This window comes from Mobula birostris, chromosome 5, assembly GCF_030028105.1.
Source record: "Mobula birostris isolate sMobBir1 chromosome 5, sMobBir1.hap1, whole genome shotgun sequence".
Lineage (NCBI taxonomy): Eukaryota > Metazoa > Chordata > Chondrichthyes > Myliobatiformes > Myliobatidae > Mobula > Mobula birostris.
The window spans coordinates 45485251-45506908 of NC_092374.1; the positions used below are offsets into that span (position 1 = coordinate 45485251).

General features: G+C 39.8%; 1 protein-coding gene across 6 annotated transcripts in view; it reads right to left on the reverse strand.

Moving 5' to 3' along the window:
• LOC140197677 (adhesion G protein-coupled receptor L3-like) overlaps positions 1-21658 on the reverse strand; it is a 587218-nt gene that overhangs the window by 228745 nt on the left and 336815 nt on the right. For all 6 annotated transcript variants that reach the window (XM_072257981.1, XM_072257983.1, XM_072257978.1 and 3 more), the window contains one exon: positions 11979-12088. In XM_072257981.1, coding sequence (XP_072114082.1) covers positions 11979-12088 — 110 coding nt within the window. The remainder of the gene's footprint in view (positions 1-11978; positions 12089-21658) is intronic.

Genomic DNA, 21658 nt, shown 5'->3' on the forward strand with positions numbered 1-21658 from the left:
TATCCTCCATGAATATTCAATCAACTGAAATGAAGAATAATTTTGCGCAACAAAATGTGACAGCTACCCCACATAAATGCCTCTGGAGATCACACCTGTTAGAGCTGAAACCACAGAACATTTCCTGCGGAAAAATTGCTGCAATAATTTGATGTCTTTTTGTGATTTTTTTTCTCCCATGGATAATGGCCTGGAACACACCTACTGACAGTTTTCTGTTTTTGCTCCCTTAAAAAAATCAGAATGATTATGGTAAACCTTAACACACAAGGTGCACAAAACAGCCTTCAAAAAAAAAAATTCAAAAACAAAGTTTTCTTCTGTCTCATTCTGTTAGTCAGAAGCAACTAAGGACAATGTCCAAAAGAAAACCTTCAGGAAAAAAAAACTGTCTTGTTTGTCAAGTAATTTGCTCAGCAATTTCACAATATTTAGTACTTTTTCCCTAAATCTTGCACATCAGCTTGGCACCAGCATGCAACTTATTGTGTCTTTAGACCCAAATCAATGAAAACAAAATAATTTTGATTCTTTTGACAGTACACCTCATGTATTAAAGCAAATCAGCTACAGAGATCCCCTTTTATAATGCCTCTCTTGCCATTTGCTTTGTGCATATCATTCCTTCATATGTTTTCCATTTGTACTGGAATATATCAGAAGATAAATTACAGACCTCTGAGTCCAAATGTCCAAATTTTTAGCGTGTTGTTCCTGACAATCAGGTAGATTTCATTTTTAATTTGAAACTCTTAAATTCACATTCCTTGGCACCAAGCACAAAGCTGCATTTCAGTTTTATTTAACATCACTTCCCCCCTTCCATTTCTTCAGTCCTTTACAGAACTAAGTCTTTGACAAAGAATCACCAGAGTAAATATTTAGTACTTATCTTGCTGGCAAGTCTTTCAATTCAGTATCAACATCAATATCCCCTTTTTAGTGACTTTAAATGGCTAGTTTTCAGTTTTACTCTGTGATACTAAAATGCTTAAATAATGAAGACTGATTCAGTCTTCTTGCAGTGAGCAGCATGTGAAATTTTTAGGGTACATTATTGAGAAAGACATTTCAAGAATGTCATGTTAATATATCTACATGGCACAAGTGGACACATTAAGTGTTCAGAGGGTGAATGCTGTAGTTGTATAAAGGGTCTTCAGTAATCTTTGTACTGCAACCCATTGCAACTGCTACACACTTCAACGACGACACAAAAGCACCAAGATAAACTCAAGTATAGGATTCACCTATAAAATGCATAAACCCATTTATTGGCAATATATTCCCTGAATTGGAAGTAAATTTACAATGAAGTTTTACATACTCTTACTCTTTATATTGCTGAAATGGATTCTCCTCAGATTTGGATTCGAGATCACAAGTAACACTTTGTGGCTAGCACACTGGTATACAACCATTTGGAGCAAAACATCTGGCCAGCCAAACACCTGCTCTCAGCTTGGGTCCAGTTTCAGCAGCAGAAAATGAAACAGCTGAAGTCCTGTCCTGGCTGGAATTCACATTAACTAGCTTGATCCTTCCGTACTCAGAAGCCATACCACAACCCAAGTTAATTTGTAACACATAACATATAGGTTCCACTTAATTATCAAAACAAACTGTCTGTGATGAAGCCAAGATAAACTACACAGGATGCCTTGTACAATCTTTTTATAAACTGAAAATCAGCCAATACTGGAAATAAAGAAACTTTTCAAGTTTATTAAAGGTTTAGTTTTGGCAAAGAAAACTTTGCCAGGGTAAGAGAGGAGTATCAATAGAACAAAAATGCCCTGGGCAGAAAATTTCAAAAGCTCAGTTGTAGGAACTCTGAGTCTGCCTGATGAGCTGGGAGGAAATAGGAGAACAACGAGGCTGGCCTGATTCCAAGGCTTCTTCATTGTCAAACGCCACAAGCCAATGGTCTTCCCACTATCATTCTTATGGCTCCATTGAATGCCTTGTGTTATCTGCCTCAGTTTTAAAAGATGGAAGATGGTATGGTCAAAGGTGTTAACTGTTGTATATCATGGACTTAAGAAAAAAAGGAATTCACTGCTACTATACTTTTAAGAACCCTACCTTTATTGCATTAGCAAGTAACAATTATGCCCTCTGTGCTACACACCGATGTAATCAAAAACTGGCATATTAATATTGCCAGTAATTAACTACACATCTTTTTCTCTCTTATAGTTTCAGGTAGGCTCTCCGGATTAAAAACTTAATATGGGAAATACATTTTTGCAATATAATGAAATGGAAAAACTAAAATCCATTCACCTGTCTTGATAATAGACAGAGAAAGAAACAATTTGCTTGTATTACAGTTTATTGACAGAGATCTTAGCTTGAATCAATAACGTAAGATGTAAGGACAGCATCTCCATGCCTGGTTTGTTCACAGTTCAACTCTTTGTTCCCATTGAAGGAAATATGCTGGGACTTTTACAGAATGCAATGGATGACAGAATTGACAAAAATCTTGGAGGAAAACAGAAAAACAAATATAAAGTACCCATTTCAATTTAAACAAAAAACAACTTGACTGATTCATTGAAATAGTACTCCAGAACAACTCAAAGTGTTTTCCAACCAATTAAGTAGCTATACTTATGAAAGATGGTCACTGTGTAATGTAGGAAATTGCACAGCCAAGATTGCATCCAAGAAGCTCCCGCAAATGGCAAACGTGACCAGCTCATCTTCATCACTAGTCCTGATAAAGGGTCATTACCTGAAATGTCAACTGTCTATTTCCTTCCATAGATGTTATCTGACCCACTGAGTTTATCTAGCTTTTTGGATGTTGGTCCCAGTTCCAGCATCTGCAACCCCTTGCATCAGCCAATTGACTCCAAATATTTATAATCTTCCACATCTTTTCCCTCTTTACCAATTTCTGATATATCGGATGGGTTGCCTATGGGCAAGATTAATGCAGAAATTTATTGATATGCTTTCGGACAGAAGGATTTCATGTTGGATACTTATTCTTCACCAGCATTGCTAAAGGAAGAGGTGCTCCACTCATTATCACAATGATTTTTAATGAAGTTTGCTATTTACAAATTGACTGCTTCATTTCAGCATTAAAAATAAATCAGTGCCTCTCGTCTAATGTCCTGAGGTTGTAAATGTCACTATTTAAATGCAGTGCCTTATTTCACAAGATGTGATTGCCTGGAGCACACAGCATGCTGCATGCCTCTCACAACATGGCAATTAATGGAAGGGTTCCAGAGAAGAACCTACCTCAACATAACCAGAGATGGGAGAGATTTTAAATGTGTGCTAACATCACATAATGACAGAAAGAAAGATTTAACTAACTTGGGACAATTACAAAATTGTTTGTTTTTAAACCACACATAGTGTGATCCAATCTGCAAAGTGGAGCATTGCATTGAGCAGAACTCAAACACCAAGTTGTAAACTCTTGCCATCATCCCTCAAGGCACAGCTGATCTACTTCAGTGTTCTTTCATTGTGTCGGGGGTTTGCATCAGAGTCTACTAATCCAGCAAAGTGGTTACCAAGGTTGAACAGCTACACTGTGCTCTTTAAGGAGCATTGTGTTGAAAGTGCAAGTCACTGAGAAAACTGCTGGAATTAGAAATTTAATGAAGGAACAACGTAAATATTCTTCTAACAATTCAATTACATTGAGAAAGGCAATCAACTCTTCTTTTTCTGTGAAGGTTCCTTTGAAGAAAGTGCAGAAACTTTGCAATGATCAATCAATTTTTCAGCTCACTGCAACATCAGTGATATTATAGACATCCTGTTATGACATGCTACTAAATACTTTAAAATCAATGCCAGATGCAGCGATCACAGTTGGAGAAGCTGACAAGCCTTTTCACATTTCATTGGTAGACTGCACCCATGTGGCTCTTGAAGCAGCTGAACAACATGGCATGCTGTTAATAGGTGGAAAAGAGCACGATACGATTACCAAATTAATATGCAATTATTGCTAACAAATTATCTATTTAGGTGCAACATTCTCACATGTCTAGTAATCACCACACCTCAAAAGAATCTTTTTTTTTTGCACTCTTGGGACAAAAGACATGAATAACTGTTAAAACCCAGCACACTTTATAACAAAGAACGAACAGCTGGTTTCTGTATAGTCTTGAGTGTCTGAGTTGCACGATATTAGAGCATGCCATTGAAGGCTGGGAGCTGGGCATGAAGGTGAATCTCAATTCAACTCGTAACTAGCACAACTCAAGGAATTTAGAAGAGAAAGTGGATTGCAGAAAGCATTATCACAAGCATGAAGGAAGCCAATGTGGGAGATCAGACAGCACGGTAATACAGGAGGAGGAATGAAAGGGTGGAAAAAGAGAGATGTGTTAAGAAGTAGATGAAGAAAGATAACACTATCCTGAACTGTGAGGAGAGCAGGAAGAAGCAATGTGGCAGAGAAGAGATATAGAGGTGATTGCCTGGAGGACATGGCAGTTCTCTCAGATTAAACTGAGTCTTGAAGTCAGAGAAAGAACAAGAAAAGACACCTAGTTAATGAAGGGAGGGTAAGTGTGACAGCATGAAGAGGGCGGTGGGATCCAAAACAACTGTAAAACTGGACTTTGAAAAAGGTACCATTCTCAAGTCATTTCAGTTTTACTTTACATTTGTATATAAAAACAAAATGCACCATTTCTGATGCACTCCTTAGAGCTGTACACCCCTCACAATTCATATAATGGTCAATCAATTTTACATCTTCAAGAAATGGATTTTGCCTGCGGGCTTCCTTGTTTGGCAAGACTATTTTGCAAGACAAAGGCTGTGTAATCAGAACCACTCTCCAGGTGATAGGTTTTTATAAATCAGTGTCAGCTTGTACTTTTAAAACTGTTGACCAGTTTCTCCTACATTTCTAAGTTGGCATGTCAGCAACACTTCTAGTACCATGAAACTCACAAATGCAACTAAACTATTGTGCAATTTGTTTAATTCCTGCTTTGCTTCAGACTGGACCTCAGCCACTCTCGTACTTCCCCTAATAGTACCATTGTGACATTTGAAGAGAAGCATAAGAAAATTGTGGTCCCTTCAACAGTGCTTGATAGTTCAAGAAACTATATTTAAATGTCATCCTAAACATACTATCTTTCAAGGAATATTGTGAAATTAAAAATAATTTCCCACTAGATACAGTGCACAATCATGTATCTGTGTGCATAACTGTAATGGACCTCTACAATAGACAGTGAACAATACTTTGCAGAAAATGACAAGAGATGCAGAAAAAAGTAGAGGTGTCACTGCAGCATTGTAATCTGGTTACCGTTTGCATTCCTCTTCACGTCTCTGCAACTGGGGAGATTATGAACCAAAAAAAAAATGAAGTTTGTAGAGAGGGTCCACATTTGATCTACTCTTTGCTGTTTTGTACTTTAAACATGGAGATCTTTGCCATGGTAAAGGTTAGTAACAGTCTGCGGTGAAACAATTTGAACCCAGTTCATGGGGAGTGTGGTGGTGAGATAGGTCTGTGGAATGAATAATGGGAAACAGTGTCTGCTTTAATGTTGGTCATCAACAAGATGAAGTAAAAAAAAACTCCAACCACTAATCTGGGTCTAACACATTGATGCAATCAAAAGATGGAAGAGAAGATGGCCGCGCGACGGCAACGTGCGCGGCCTCTCCGGTGAATGATATCTGTAATCTGTCAAGTAGGGGACCGTGCACAATTCTGATTTGATGGAGACGTACATGAGAGTACAGAGGAACATCTGGAAAACTTCTGAAATGCCCGCTTCGCTGCCGCTGTTACTGTGTGGTAACCGGAATCTCCGGAGCAGAAGGCCCAAATCCTCGGCTTTGCTTGTTTCAGCGGCCGGGGCGAAGTTGAAGGCGCTCGGCACAGGTTGGTGCTTGGGAGGCTGTATCGGAGGGGCTGGTTGGAGGCTCGAAGTTTTCGGACGGACAGGCTCAGTGTCGGCTGTGGTCAGCTGCTTCCAAGCCATCAGCGAGTTGACAGTGCCTGGAGGTTTATGGCAGGGAGTTTCTCCCTTTTGCCGCCTGCTATCGGGGACTCAGGAGTCGATCAACTTGGACGCTGTGAGACTTTTTTTTTTACCGTGCCCATGGTTTGTTCTTCATCAAATTATGGTATTGCTTTGCACTGCTGTAACTATATGTTATAATTAGGTGGTTCTGTCAGTGTTAGTCTTTGGTTTGTCTTGCCTTCTGTGAGTTCACTCCGTAGAAACATTGTATCATTTCTTAATGCATGTGTGCATTTCTAAATGACAATAACGAGGACTGAGTGTTCTCATAATCTAATCTAATCATGAAGAAGGTATGTCAGTGCCACTACTTTTTTCAGAGTTTGAGGAGATGTACGTCACAAAGACTCTTACTAAGTTCTATAGGTGTACTGTGGAGAGTATTCAGACTGGTTACATTGCTGCCTTATACGGCGGGTCCAATACACAGGCCTGTAAGAGGCAGGAGAAGGTTATGGACTTAGCAAGCTCCATCATGATGACAACTCTCCCCATCAAGGACATCTATGAGAGACAGTGCCTCAAGAATGCAGCATTTATCATGGAGGACCAAGTGGGACATGCCCTCTTCTCATTACTACCATTGGGGAGGTGGTACAGGACCCTGAGGATCCACTCTCAATGATTATGAAACAGCTTCTTCCACTCCTCTATCAGATTTCTAAACAGTTTATCAACTCTTTAAGATTAATTTGTTTTTCTGTGTACTATTTATTTTTGAAATTTATAGTAATTTTACAGTATGGTGCAGAGAGTGAGTCTGTAATTCTGGCCCGGTGGGAGCATAGGATGCTGGGAATAGTGAGGGTGGAGTGCTGTGGGAGGGGTTTGGGGCAGTTGGCAGAGAATGAGTGTCAAGGGCCGGGGGCAGGGGATGGCACAGGAGCAGATCACTGGGCAAAGTAATTTGATTCAAAACAACTGGTTTATTGATCAATACAGAATGTCTCTCCAGTGCTTCCTGCTCCTTTCCCTCTCCTTCTTCTTTTCCCAACAATGATTCCCCTTTCCCTGTTCCTTTCCCACTCTCAGACTACAGTAGAGACCCATATCAGAATTTATTACTTGTGTCATGAAATTTTTTTTTTGCAGAACAATGCAATACATAAAATTACTACAGTACCATGCATAAGTCTTAGACACCCTAGCTATATACAGTATCTATCTCTTTTTTAAAAAAATATATATACATACACACACACACACAGATATATATATATATAGATATGTGTGTGTGTGTGTATGTACACACACACACACATACACACACACCCAAGACTTTTGCCAGTATTATACTTTACTGCTACCACAAAAGAACAAGTCTCATATTTTAACTCAGTAATAATAAATTGGATTCTAACACATCTGTAGGAAATATTTACCTCTCACATCATTCAATGTCTTGGCTTCTTCCAAATACACTAACTAGTCCACCTAATCAGTGATGTAGTTTTACTGAATTTTACATATTTTTCTCTAAAAGTTAACAAAGTAAATAATTATAATGGCTTTAGAGCATAATGATTGAGGCAAAGTTTACTGAAGCCAGCTATCTTCACAAAATACCTTGGGTAGGGTTCCAAACCAGAACTGCATTGATTCAATATGGTTAGATCTTCTTAAAAATCCAACTGTTAAAATCATTCCATGTATGAAAGGCAGGCTACTCAAACAAAGCACTAGGAGTACTCTGCACGGTCCTATCAGCCTGATATAAGGATGTCATTCAGTGGGAAAGGAAGCAGGAGAGTTTCACAAAGGTGTTACTGGAACTGGAGAGGCTTGAGTTACAAGGAGATATAAATAGATGGATTTTTCTTCTTCGAGTACAACTTACATTCCTGATGTTTCTCCTTGTTCACAATCACCTTCCAAAGACATTATTATCAGCCAATACACATGAACATTACATTTTCTGAGAGAAAATTTTGACACTTTGAATATTAGTTCAGCCTGAACCCCAATTTTCCAACCATGAGTATTGAATAGAACAGTATAGGAATAGGCCATTTTTCTTGAAAACTCATTTGGTTGCTTTGATTAGCCTTCAAAGTTTCAAATAATTGCTTTGGGAAGCAACCCTCAGCATTCATCCTGTAAACCCCCTCCCCCCCCATAGCATCTCTGAGTCAGAGATGTACAACTCAGAAACAAGCCCCAATGAAGGGCCTTGGCCCAAAGCGTCAACTACACTCTTTTCCATAGATGCTGCCTGGCCTGCTGACTTCCTCCAGCATTTTGTGCGTGTTCCTTCAGCATATCACAGTCATATCAACAATTTCGCCCATCTACACTCATTCCTTTTGCCTGCTTTAGATCCACGTTCTTCTACATCTTCCCCCTTTGTGTCTGTCTAAATGCCTCTCAAATATAGTGACTGCACCTGCTTCCCTCTTCATGTCCCTCTCACAACCTGCACATCTTTGAAACATCAGCACTGACTCCCTTCATCAAGGTTATTAATATAGATAGTAAACAGATGAGGACCCAAAGCTGATCCGTATGGCAACTCACCAGTACACGAATGATAATCTGAATGGTGCTGACTTATCCCGACTTTGTTTCAAGCTAATTAACCAGACCCCTATCCATACTAAAAAAAAGTTACCCCAACTCCACCTGTGCTTACCTCTTGTAGTAATCTTATTGAATGCCCTCCAGAATTCAAAGTGAAAATATGAAACATGGAAAAGAGGAAGCATAGCCCATCCAATTATTTGTGCCCACACCATCATTCAGTGCAATAATGGCTGAGCCTCTGTCTCAAACCCATATTCCTGCTCGCACCCCAACATATTTTCACACCTTTTGTGCCAACAAACCTTTTTACCTCTTCCTCAAATAAGAACATAAGAACTTAAGAAATAGGAACAGGAGAAGGCCATCTGGCCCATGAAGCCTGCTCTGCCATTCAATAAAATCATGGCTGATCTGGCCATGGACTTATCTCCACTTACCTGCCTTTTCCCCATAACCCTTATTTCCCCTACTATGCAAAAATCTATCCAACCTAGTCTTCAATACATTTACTGAGGTAGCCTCTACTGCTTCATTGGGCAGAGAATTCTACAGATTCACTACTCTCTGAGAAAAGCAGTTCCTCCTCATCTCTGTCCTAAATTGACTCCCCCAGATCTTGAGGCTATGTCCCCTAGTTCAGGTCTCACCTTCCATTGGAAAAAACTTTCCCACCTCCATCTTATCTATCCTTTCATAATTTTACATGTTTCTATAATATCTCCTCTCTTTCTTCTATGTTATGAAATCGAAAAGCCTTAGCATACAATTTTCCCACAGCAGACCTAGAATATCTGGATTTTTTGTGGTATTTCAAATGAGGGATTCACCCTGCATGTTATGTAATCAAAGAACTCAAGCGAATTTGGCAAAGACTTGTTGGGGCACCACAGGAGTGCAGTGATTAGCATGGCAGAGTTTGGAGTTCAATCCCGGTGTCCTCTGTTCGGAGTCTCTGTTCATCCTCCTCATGGAATGCATGGCTTTTCTTCATATCTGCCCGTTTCCTTCCACAGTCAAAAGGCAAACCGGGCAGGTTAATATGGTCATTGTAAATTGTCTGATGATTAGGTTAGGGTTAAATTGGGGCTGTCGGAGGTTACTGGGCAGTGTGGCTTGAAGGGCCAATTAGGCAATGTTTTGCCAAATAATCTAAACATAATAAAAATAAATCCAAGGAATTTTGGCAGATTACAATGCATTCATTATCCTGCAGCCACTCCTTATATGGCAATTGAGTACAGGGTGATTTGTCAGCCTTAAGTCCTTTTGTTTATTATTCAGTTCCCTTTGGGAACAAAATAAAATTCCTTTAGTTTCCATCCACCCTTTAACCATTTTGCTATCTACCACTGTTGGGATATCATTGGTATTTTTCTATTTTAAAGAATCATTCAAAATAATTATTTAAGGTTTCTGCCATTGAAATCTCCCATTGTTAACTCCTTAGCAACATCCTCTAAGAGATCAACATTCACTCCAGTTACACTTCTCTTTCATAGCCCCAGCGACCTGGGTTCAATCCCAGCCTCAGTACTGCCCACGTTCTCTTTCTGACTGTGCATGTTTGCCCAAGTGCTTCAGTTTGCTCCCACATAGCAAAGATGAGTGGATCGGTTTGAAAATGGTTGCTGTAAAACGCCCATAGTATAGAGATCAGTGGGGGAATCTAGGGGGAGTTGATAGGAATTTGAAGAGTGTAGCATTAGCATAAACGGGTGCTTGATGATGAGTGCAGCCTCAGTGGGTCAATCAGCCTCTTGGTGTAGGACTATGAAAATTCTTCCATCTGACTGGCTGCATGCATTGCTTGATAATATCAGTGCTGCTGGAAATCAGAGACCTAAACTGATATCCGACACAGAGGAAAAAGAGAAGTCCATGCTGCCAAGCTCACCAGAACTCTGGGTAGCTTTTTATAAGGTCAGTAGAAACACTTGATACTTCATCAGTGACTGCAGAATTGAGGCCAATATATGAACATATACTCAAATATATCACATCCTATTCTATACTTCCAGTTTTGTCCTGTGATTCACCTACCTCAGTTCCTTAAGTCATGAGCTATTAGTTAACTAGGTCATTCTCCCCCATGCTAACAGACCTTTCTGTCCATTGCAATGCAATGAACACCAATTAAATATCTCAGTATGTGTGCAACGTGCTCTATTTTAATCCACACACATTCTGTTTTGCAAGGTCACCATAAACTGAGAAAACAAATAGGCTTCTTTTAGTAGCAGTAATAATCATTTATAGAGCCATGCTAACTAATTAACCACACATCTTCCACGTTTGTATCAGGATCCCAATTCAGCATGTGCTTTTGCCAATCATGCAATAAACCTTGCTCCAGACATGGCAACTGGAGATGGCAGATTGATACACTTATGTGCCAAATCAGAATTGATTTCTGAAAAAAATAAATATATACAGAGCACACAAATTAACAGTGAAGATATTCAAGTCAGATAAGTCAAGAAGCTGAAATTTGTAATGATAAAGTGAAAGAGATTTTTCAGTTGCTATAAACTTAATCCTGGATTAAATAGAACAAATAAGTATTTATAAAGGCTGAAAAGATATTTGGCACATTACATAGTATGTCAGTACTTTCCTGCTGCATTTAGCCAAGTCAACAAGGAACACTTTCTATCAACGCTCATCATTAGCAGATAATGATGCCAGAAGCTAAGTTATCCTCACAGTGACTGCTGATGCATTCCAGAATATTGAAGCGGGGAACTCTGGTGAAAACTGGTTTTTAAAGCACAAAGCAAAAACAATATAGGATCTCATGGTAGCTCATTACAAACGTGACAAAAAAAACATACAAAGGATTGCTGGACACCGGAAATTTAAGGGGAAATGCTGGAACTGCTCAGGTGAGTTAGTATCTGTGGAGGTTTGCTATTTTCGGTCAGTGACATTTCTTTGATCTGAAATGTTGACTCTGCTTCTCTTCCCACAGGTGCCACCGGGTGTGTATTACCATCATTGAATTATTTTTAAATTTTATAAAAAGTCCCATATTGTACCAACTCGAGGATGAGTCACTGCCACTCACATTTCACTTAATGTCACTTTTAAGGTGGGATGTAAAGAGATCAGCGAATTAACCAGTCCATACACAGGGGGGGAAAAAAACAGCACCATTCCCTGAGACATATCCACCTATATAATCATTTTTAAATAGTTTAGGGCTTTATGAAAAGCAGCAGCTGAGCTGAGCTGTACTGCTGATTCACAGTGCCTCAATCTGCAATTTTTGGTTACTATGTGACATATGGAGCTTTGATATTGACCTTTGGCTTAGAACGTTTTCCAAATATTTATGCCAACACAAAAAAAAGAATAAGATTTGGGTGAAAATCTCAGTAAAAGACTCAAGTACGTTTGTAAATGCAAATTCTAGATCACACTTACTGTAAGGAACACACTCATACTGAACTTCCAAATACTTGTATGTCCCTGGGCACGGATCTGGAAACACATCAGGTCCAGCAACAACGGCACATTGGGTTCGATTATTACACCTGAAAAAGAACCGAAGAAAAATCTGTAATCAATAACACAACTAAACAATTCCTTGATTGCAGCATGCTCCTAAATTCTAAGCTGCAAAGACAATGACACAAAACAAAAAAAAATGCTCTCTGCACTTGTGGCAGGAAACTACTGAGCCCTAATCAAGCAAGCCAAGATTAGTACAGGTTGGTAACCTCCTTGAAGACAGCACTGGAAAATTAATTTGATCAAAGAATCAACCACAACTGGAGTCCAAAATGTGTTTGAGGCATCTCAATCAATTTGAGACTGACATGAAAAAAAAACACAAGCACTTATACAAAGGGTGGGATACACCTCAGAAATGGACTTAAAATAATTTGGATGACAAAAAGAAATTTTACTGATACACTTGAGTTCTTCAAAATCTACTGATTCACAGAAATAGTCTTGCCCAACTGATCGAACCTACTGCAACTAGAGAGGATATTTATCTTCAAAATCCTTTCAAGGAATCAAAGAAGGTTCTGTTTCCACTAAAGCAAATCAGAAAACAGAAAATAGCAAGTTGGTTTAGCATTATCACATGCACAGAGGTACATTAAAGAACTTAATTTTGTTTGCCGTCCAAACTATTTCACTACAACAGGGAAATGAGGCAGCACAAGTGAAAAGGCTAACAGAATAAACTGTTCCATGTACGGAGAAAGTGCAGTGCAGGCAGACAATAAGGTACAAGGCCACAGAAAGGTAGATTATGAAGTTAAGAGCCTATCTTATTCTGCAGAACCATTTAATAGTCTTATAACAGCAGGACAGAAACTGCTCTTGAGCTTGGTAGTACATATTTTCAGGTTATTGTATACTTTGGCTAATTGGAGGCTGTAGAAGAGAGAGTGTGGCAGGTAGGGTCTTCTACATTCTCTTGCAGAAATAGAACAAGTTAAAATTAATTTTTTTAAACTGTAAAATCCAATATGTAAACAGAATATGCGAGAGAATACTCAGTAGGTCAGGCCACATCCACAGTGAGAGAGACAAAACCCTTTTTCTTCCCAGAGATACAACCCGAGCTGTTGAGTATTGACAGCATCAGTCCAGGAGCCAGAAGCAGAATCAGAATCTAGCTTAATATTATTGGCATATGTCATGAAATGTGTTGTTTTGGGGCAGCAGTACAATGCAATACAAACTTTAAAAAATATAAATACAGTTAGAAATACATATATTTATATAATTAAATAAAGCACTGCATGAAGAAAGCAAAAGAAAGAAAAATAACGATAGTGAGGTAGTGCTCATGGATTCATTGTCCATTCAGAAGTTTAATGGTGAACGAGGAAGAAGCTGACCCTAAAACGATCAGTATGTGTCTTCAGGCTCCTGTCCCTCCCACTTGATGGTAGCAATGAGAAGAGCACATGTCCTGGTTGATGAGGGTCCTCAATGATGGACACCGCCTTTTTGAGGCTTTGCGTTTTGAAGATGTCCTCAATGCTGGGGAGGCTGGTGTCCATGATGAAGCTGGCTGAGTATGCAACTTCTGCAGTGTTTCCCAATGCTGTACAGTGGCTTATCCATACCAGATGGTGATGCAACCAATTAGAATGCTCTCCCTGGTACATCTGTAGGCATTTGTGAGATTCTTTGGTGACATACCAAGTCTCCTCAAGCTCCTAATTAAATATAGCTGCTGTTGTGCTTCCTTTGTAATCGCTTCAATGTAGTGGGCCCAGGATAGATACTCAGAGACATTGACAGCTATAGTAGGAACTTGAAACAGCCCACCCTTTCCACTGTTGATCCCTCGATGAACACCGGTGCGTTCTCTTGAGTACCCCTTCCTGAAGTCCACAATTAATTCCCTGGACTTACTGAGTGTGAGCTTGCTGTTGTGGCACCACTCAAGCAGCTAGCTGATCTATCTCACTCCTGTATGCTATCGTGTCACTATCTGAAATTCTGTCAACAGTTGTGTCATTGGCAAATTTACAGGTGGTGTTTCAGCTGTGCCTCGCCACATGGTCGTGGGTGTGGAGAGAGTAAAGCAATGGGTTAATGACACTCACTTGAGGTGTGCCTGTGTTGATTCTCAGCAAGGGTGAGATGTTATTTTCGACTCACACTGATTGTGCTCTCCCGACGAGGAAGTCAAGAATCCAGTTGCTGAGGGAAGCACAGAGGCTTACGGCCTGGACCTTATTTATTAATACTGGGGTATAATTGTGTCAAACATTGAGATGTAATCAATAAACAGCAGCTTGACAAAGGTATTAGTAATGTCCTGGCGATCCAAGGCCAAGTGGAGAGTCAGTGAGATTGCATCCATTGAAGACCTATTGTAGCAATAGGAAAATTGCAGCAAGTCCAGGTTCTTGCTTAGGCAGGAGTTGATGCTGGCCATGACCAACAACTCAAAGCACTTCATCACAAGTAGATGTGAGTACAACCAGGTAATAGTCATTGAGGCAGTTTACCATACTCTTCTTGGGCACTGGTATAATCGCCACCGTTTTGAAGCAGCTGCAGTGAGAGATTGAAGATGTCCTTGAACATGCCTACCAGTTGGTTGGAACTGGTTTTCAGTGCCCTACTAGGAACTCCTTTGGGGCCTCATACCTTGAGATGGTACACCCTCATGAAAGATATTCTGACGTCAGCCTCCAGGACAGATCACAGGGTCAGCGGATGCTGCAGTGATTCGCAGAGGTGTAGTTTTCTTATCCCTTTCAAAGCGTGCGTAAAAAGCATTGAGGTCACCTTGAAGTGAAGCATCAGAGCTATTCACGATGTTAGGTTTCGCCTTGTAGGAAGTAATGGCCTGCAAACCCTGCCAGAGTTACACGCTTCCAAGTCAGTTTCTAACTTCATTCAGAATTGTTTTTTCTGCTCTTAAAATAGCCTTCCATAGGTTGGACGTGGACTTCTTGTATAGTTATGGATCACCAGTGTTTTGGCTAAGTAATTAGACAGGCAGTGTCTAACTGAACAAAAACCAATAAAAATTAAGTATCTGTTCACTCATGGACCACAGTGATCTAAATTTGAAAACGTTACTCTACCGATTTTAAAATTATTTATTGAGCTATAGTGCAGAATAGGCCTTTCTGGCCCTCCGAGCCACACCACCCAGCAACTCCCAACAACCCCTATTTAACCCTATCCTATTCGCTGGACAATTTACAATGGCTAATTAACCCACCTGGTGCATCGTTGGGACTATGGGAGGATCTGGGGAAAACCCACGAATTGCACAGGAGGACATACAAACTCCTTACAGATGACACCAGGATTGATCTCCAAACTCTGACGTCCTGAACTGTAATAGCGTTACACTAACCCCAATGCTACCATGGTGCCCCAATTTAATTAAACGTCCAAGCTAGATTTTCCCAAATAGTAGCATACTCTACTTTTTTGTATATTCTTAGTATTTGATTTTTTCATCTATGAAACTTTGATCAAACTGCTTCAACAGAAGAAAAACATCTGGAATATTTTGGAAAAGGACTGGGGCAACATTTGGACTGATTAGTACCATAAGTTTCTCAGAATATACAGTGTGGAAGTTAATTCTTTACTGTGTGCATGTACTTGCAAACTCTTAGAAGTCTTGCGGCAAACCACATCAAGTTGAAACAATGGTTCACATCAAGGCATTCTTCTGACATCCATACCCTGTGCTGCAGTAGCTTCATTTGTTTGAACTCAGAGGGAAAGCTCGGTTTAGTAGTTTCCAGGAAAACCAGACTTAATTGACAGCAGCTTGCTTAATTGGCAGCACACAGATGCAACTATGTCATGAGCTGAAGGCTGTGCATTGATAGCTACCTCTCCAGCTGGTACACATGTATATAAGCTCAAGGATTTAGGACATTACCAGAATGATATAATTTATGTTATGAGAAACAATTTCTCAGATACTGATGAAGGAAACTAAGACACACAATCAAAATACTACAGATGTTGGAAATTTGAAATGATACCTGAAATACTGATGGCCTGATGAATCATTGCTGACCTGAAATGTTAACTATTCTCATTTATATTTCCCTCTCTCTCTCTCTCTCTATATATATATATATATTACAACACTCTATATATAGATTACAACACTGGAGAAATCTGGGGAGTTCAAGTAGTATATATATGCTACTTGAACTCCCCAGATTTCTCCAGTGTTGTAATCTTCACTCTTGGAATAATTATGGCAAGTTCACAAAGCTCCTCTTACTACCAATGCATTGAAAAACAGCAATTTTTGTAAAGTAAGGGAAATCATAAGTTGCAAATCAACAACATTGAATTAACTATAGGCTTCACTCGACATTCTGTCAACATTCCCGTTAAGTGTCATGAAATTGCAGGAGCAATTTGTGATGTGTGATGTACATATAATTAGGTCTGGTCTGTCATTTTATAATGACACTTTTAGTAATAATGATTATGTCCTAACATGAACTCAGCATTGGAGGTCAAGACAGGGGGCAATTAGAACCGTGGAGTTACCTTCCTGCAAGTCTGTTCTTGGTAAAGGATTTCTAAATGTGTTGCTTCTTACTTTATCTTCGTTGCTTTGTTTCCCTTTCTCTATTTCTGCTCCTGAACCTATCTTGACTGTAACGTATTTTACGTCTTTTATTGTGAAATCTTTTTATAGCCTTTCAATGTTTAATACAAGGCTGGAGTAGAAAGGTATTCACAAGGAACCAGATGCTCTATCGATGCTTTTAGCAGGTTCACAGCCAGTCTTGTGCAATGCCAAAGCAAGACAGTGTAAAATGTCGGAAAAAATGCAATTCATGGTGCTCATGATGGTAGGGTCTCTGTCATCAAGATGAAAATCTAAGGAATAGGTAGTAGAGACCTAAAATTTGAAATAAATCAAGTTCAAAATCATTCTGGGGAAGTCTTTAGGAGTTGACCTGAGCACAATACAGATAAGTACATGGATAGGAGAAGTTTAAAAGGCTATGGGCGGATGGGACTGGCTCACTGGCCAACACATCAGCATAAACAAATGGGCTGAATGACCTGTTTCCCTGCTGTACGACTATGAATTTTATGAAAGCTCAGCATCAACAAACCAATGTGGTATTGGACATCTGGATGGAGCCATAGAGTAATACCGCATAGAAACAGGCCCTTCGACCCCACTAGTCCATGTTGACCATAGCATCCTCCTTGCTAGTCCAGATGCCCATACCCCTCCAAGACCTTCCACTCCATGCACCTATCCAAATGCCACTTAAATGTCGCAATTTTACCCATCTCAACCACTTCCTCTGGCAGCCCACTCCAGGTCCTTACTAACCACTGTGTAAAGAACTTACTTCTCATGTCTCTTACATTTTACCTTGCTCTGTACTCTCTAGTATTAGATTCCCCAAACCTGGGGAGAAGATGACTGTCCGCCTCAGAGATGTGCTGAAGCTGCTTCTCAGTCTCCTGTGCTCCATGAAATAAAGTTTCAGCATGGCCAAACTCTCCCTAAAACTCAAACCCTCTAAGCAAGGCAACATCCTCGCAAGTCTCTTCTGCACACTCTCCAGCTTGACAATGTCTTTCCTAATACCGGGTGACCAAATTTGTACATAATACTCCAAATGCAGCCTTACCAATGACTTAAAAAACTGCACAGTAATGTACCTACTCTGAAGCTTGCTGCCCTGATTGATGCTAATTGCCTTTTGCACCACCCTATCTACTTGTGTGACCACTTTTAGTAAAATGTGCACTTGTACTTCCAGGTCCCGCTGCTCCACAACACACGTCAGTTTTCTGCCATACTCAAGAGTATACCATACTCAACTTTTCTTCTGCTTGCCTAAGTGATATGGCTACAACAGTGTAATGAGACACCAAGAACATTAATTATCCCTGAAATATCTTGCATGACAGAAATCCTGGTGCATGCAAATGGGCATCCAAGATGTGTCTTGAAGCAGATGGATTTTTGGTCACAGGCACACTGAAGTAATTTTCACAAGCTCCAGAGGATTGCTGAATTGGGAATGCAAGTTCTCTCATTGTACTGTCCATAACTGAAGCCAAACTTGGAGGTCTGGAAGACCTGGTGTGCCTGGATCATCAGGAGCTCTGGGTGGACAAATGCAAAGTTGACAGACTGGTGAATGCACCATTTAGCATGCTCACCTTCTTCAATCAGGACAATGAGTTTAGGAGTAGGGACTATTCATTGGTGAGGCTGTGCACTGGGAGTACTGTGTTCCACTCTGAAAAATTGTTAACTCTATGTGTTTGAATTTTCATATTTCATGGCCGAGAAATAGGAGCTGGCTTATTTTCCCATTTGGATCACTCCACTAAATTTGTTCCCAATATATCAGGTTACAGGCAAAAAGGTCACATGCAAATTTTCTGAAACAAATTTAAATGAGAGGTCAAGTACATAAGATGCATAAAGATTATCACAGATTGTTCTAATCATAGTGTGGGCCTAGACAGCAATGACCCTAACAGAACTCACATGCTCTTGCAAACATAAATTAAGCTGCAAGTCCAATATTACACAACAGCTGCCGAAGTGGCTTCTGCATGAACTGCTGACTGAAACCATGAGGGATAATGCTCTGCAAGTCTGGGCCAATTACTCTATGGAAACAGCAAAATTTTAATTCAAAAATATACACATTCCAGATGATAATTGATGAGTCTACAGCTTCATCTCAGAACCCAAATGAATTTCCAAAAGCAATTCTTCAGCTGAACACCCAGCTGGTCCACCCATACGTTCATCTTATGAACAGAGTGAGCTCAAAGTTCATTTCTCCTGCTGCTCCCAACTTTCAGACGTGGCACAAGACTATAGGGCATTGGTCACGGTTTATATTGGCTTATTTTGAAAATTCAGTTTGGATATTTGACGATTCTAACTGAAAGATAACTAACAGCTAACCAAGAAATGAAATTCTGGGGCACAGTAATCAGCTACATGACCCATGGGGAAGAGTTCTATTTTGGTGGTCTTTTGGGAGAAAGAAGCACCCTGTGAAACAGTACAAGAATCATCCAAAAAGTACTTTATTACAAAAAAAATGCTCATTTCTTATACATGCTCTTATTGAACACCAGGCACCTTCACTGTGTTAATTCAATCAGGATCTCAGAGATAAAAAAAAATCAGAAGCTGAAGCTCAGGTTATCATCATGTTGTGAAGCAAATAGAAAGCGGGCAGTGACAGTCCACCTCCTAGTGCCATAGAAACATAAGCACTGGGAACGGTAGCAACGGGGTGAAGGTTTTTGGCTCTAAAGCCAGATATGGCCTAGAAACACAAGTCAAAATTCCAACATGGCAGCTACAAACATATATTTCACCAAAAGAATCTGAAGCAAAACTAGAGCTTTTGTAACAATGACCATGAAAACTACCATGTGGTTATATTAAAGTCCACAGAGTTCACTATTGTCTCCAGACCACAACAATGAGGACAATTTATGAGATGGACAGGCAACCAACTCAATTAAAGTACTGCATCAAAACTCAAAGAGGATCAAACCAGATGGAATGCCTGCCCTTAAGCCATTACATATTTGGACAAGACAGAGGCTGAAATCATGCGAGGTCCTCTGCAAGAACAGTTGGATTGGCACTAATGTCATGCTCAGTGGGAGAGATTCAGAACAGATCTTTAAGCACACAGTGAGCATCCTCAGAAGGGGCTAATTTTTCAAAATGAGATCTTGTCTCTATATACCAAATTAGGTCAGCTTTTATCACAGTTTCACCAAAACCCCAATTTCTTTTTTATTGGGTTTAGTTTGAACTAACATTTAGAGAAAGACTCTTCCTCTCTTTCACATAAACATCCAAGTCTCCAAAATGGAGTGACTCTGACAGTAAAAAATGAAATCGAATCCTCAGAAAGAGGTGGCATAGGACCAGAAGATGTAGAATCCTTGTAGAGTTAAGAAACTACAAGGGTAAAAAGACCCTTATGGGAGTTCTATGGAGGCCTCTGAACAGTAGTCAGGTAGTGGGATATAAATAATGACAGGAAATAGAAAAGGAATGTAAAAAGGGTAATTCCCCCAGTCATGGGGGATTTTGCTGCTTGTTGGGAAAATCAGATTGGTGCTCGATAATAAGAAAGGGAATTTTTCGAATGCTTACAAGGTGGCTTTTGAGAAGAGCTTATGGTTGAGCCTACAAGAAGGGTAATTCTGGATTGGGTGTGTGTAATGAACCAGATTTGATTAAGCAGCATAATGTAAAGGAATTCTTAGGAGGCAGTGATCATAATATGATAGAATTCACCCTGTGGTTTGAGAGAGACAAAATAAAGTCAAATGTATCAGTATTATAGTGGAGTAAAGGGGCTTATAGAGGCATGAGAAATGAGCAGGCCGAAGTTGACCAGAAGGAGACGCCATCAGGCATGACAGCAGCGCAATAATGGCTGGAGCTTCTGGGAGCAATTTGGAAGGCGCAGGATAGATACATCCCAAAGATGAAGCAGTATTCTAAAGGGAGGATGAGGGATTTGTGGCTGACAAGGGAAGTCAAAGACAGCATAAGGAAAGACTGGTATGTCTGGACTGTGTGAGGTACCTGGAACACTAGGTGAAAACCCATGCATTCCACAGAGAGGACACCGGGATGGAGAGGATGTGTATCTTGTGTATATAGTGGGTGAGTCTAGGACCAGAGGGGACAGCCTCAGAATTGATGGACATCCATTTTTGAACAGAAATGAGGAGGGACTTCTTTACCCAGAGGGTGCTGAATCTGTGGAATTCATTGCCACGAACAGCTGTGGAGGCCAAGTCTATGAATATGTTCAAAGCACAGGTTAGCCGAGTTTTGCTTGGTCAAGGTATCAAAGATTACAGGTAGAAGGCAGGAGAGTGGGTTTGGAAGAGATAATAAATCAGCCATGATGAAATGGAGGAGCAGATTCGATGGGACAAATGACCTCATCCTGCTCCGATGTCTTACGGACTATGCTTGGCAACTTTCTGTGATAATTTCAAAACTTCACAAAGCAGTCAACACTACCTTCTCTCACTTAGTAGTTACAACTTCATCAGAGGGGGGAAAAATTCAAAACACTGCCCTTGCCCCTGATATAATGAAATTTTAAAAATATATATTGGGTTTCCTTAAGAATAAGTGAAGACACTATTTGTCCCCTTACGAAATAAAACTTAAAAATTTAAAAGTGGCAATAAATTTTCAATTTCTAATAAGTACAACAGTTCACTATCATTGGCTAGTATTGACCGGAGACTAACCTTTACAACGAAGAAGGAAGATGGTGCTTGAACTTGCTGGGTGTCATTATTAAGCTCTTTGCTGTTATTCCTAATTATGCATTGGCATATGTTTGCTAGCTTGAGCAAACACCTCCCTAGAATTACAACATACTTAATTTGTTTTTTATACAATTTTCCATAAGGACATGTTAATTTTCACCAGGAACAGAACACAAAGCTTCTGACAGTTTTGATCCTGAACCTATTGGAATAAAAACAAAATATGTCTCCTTAAGAACTAGTGAAGTGGTTTATTTATAAACTTGGGAACTCATTTAATTTACTTGATACAGTTTGCTTCATTTATATATTTAATTATG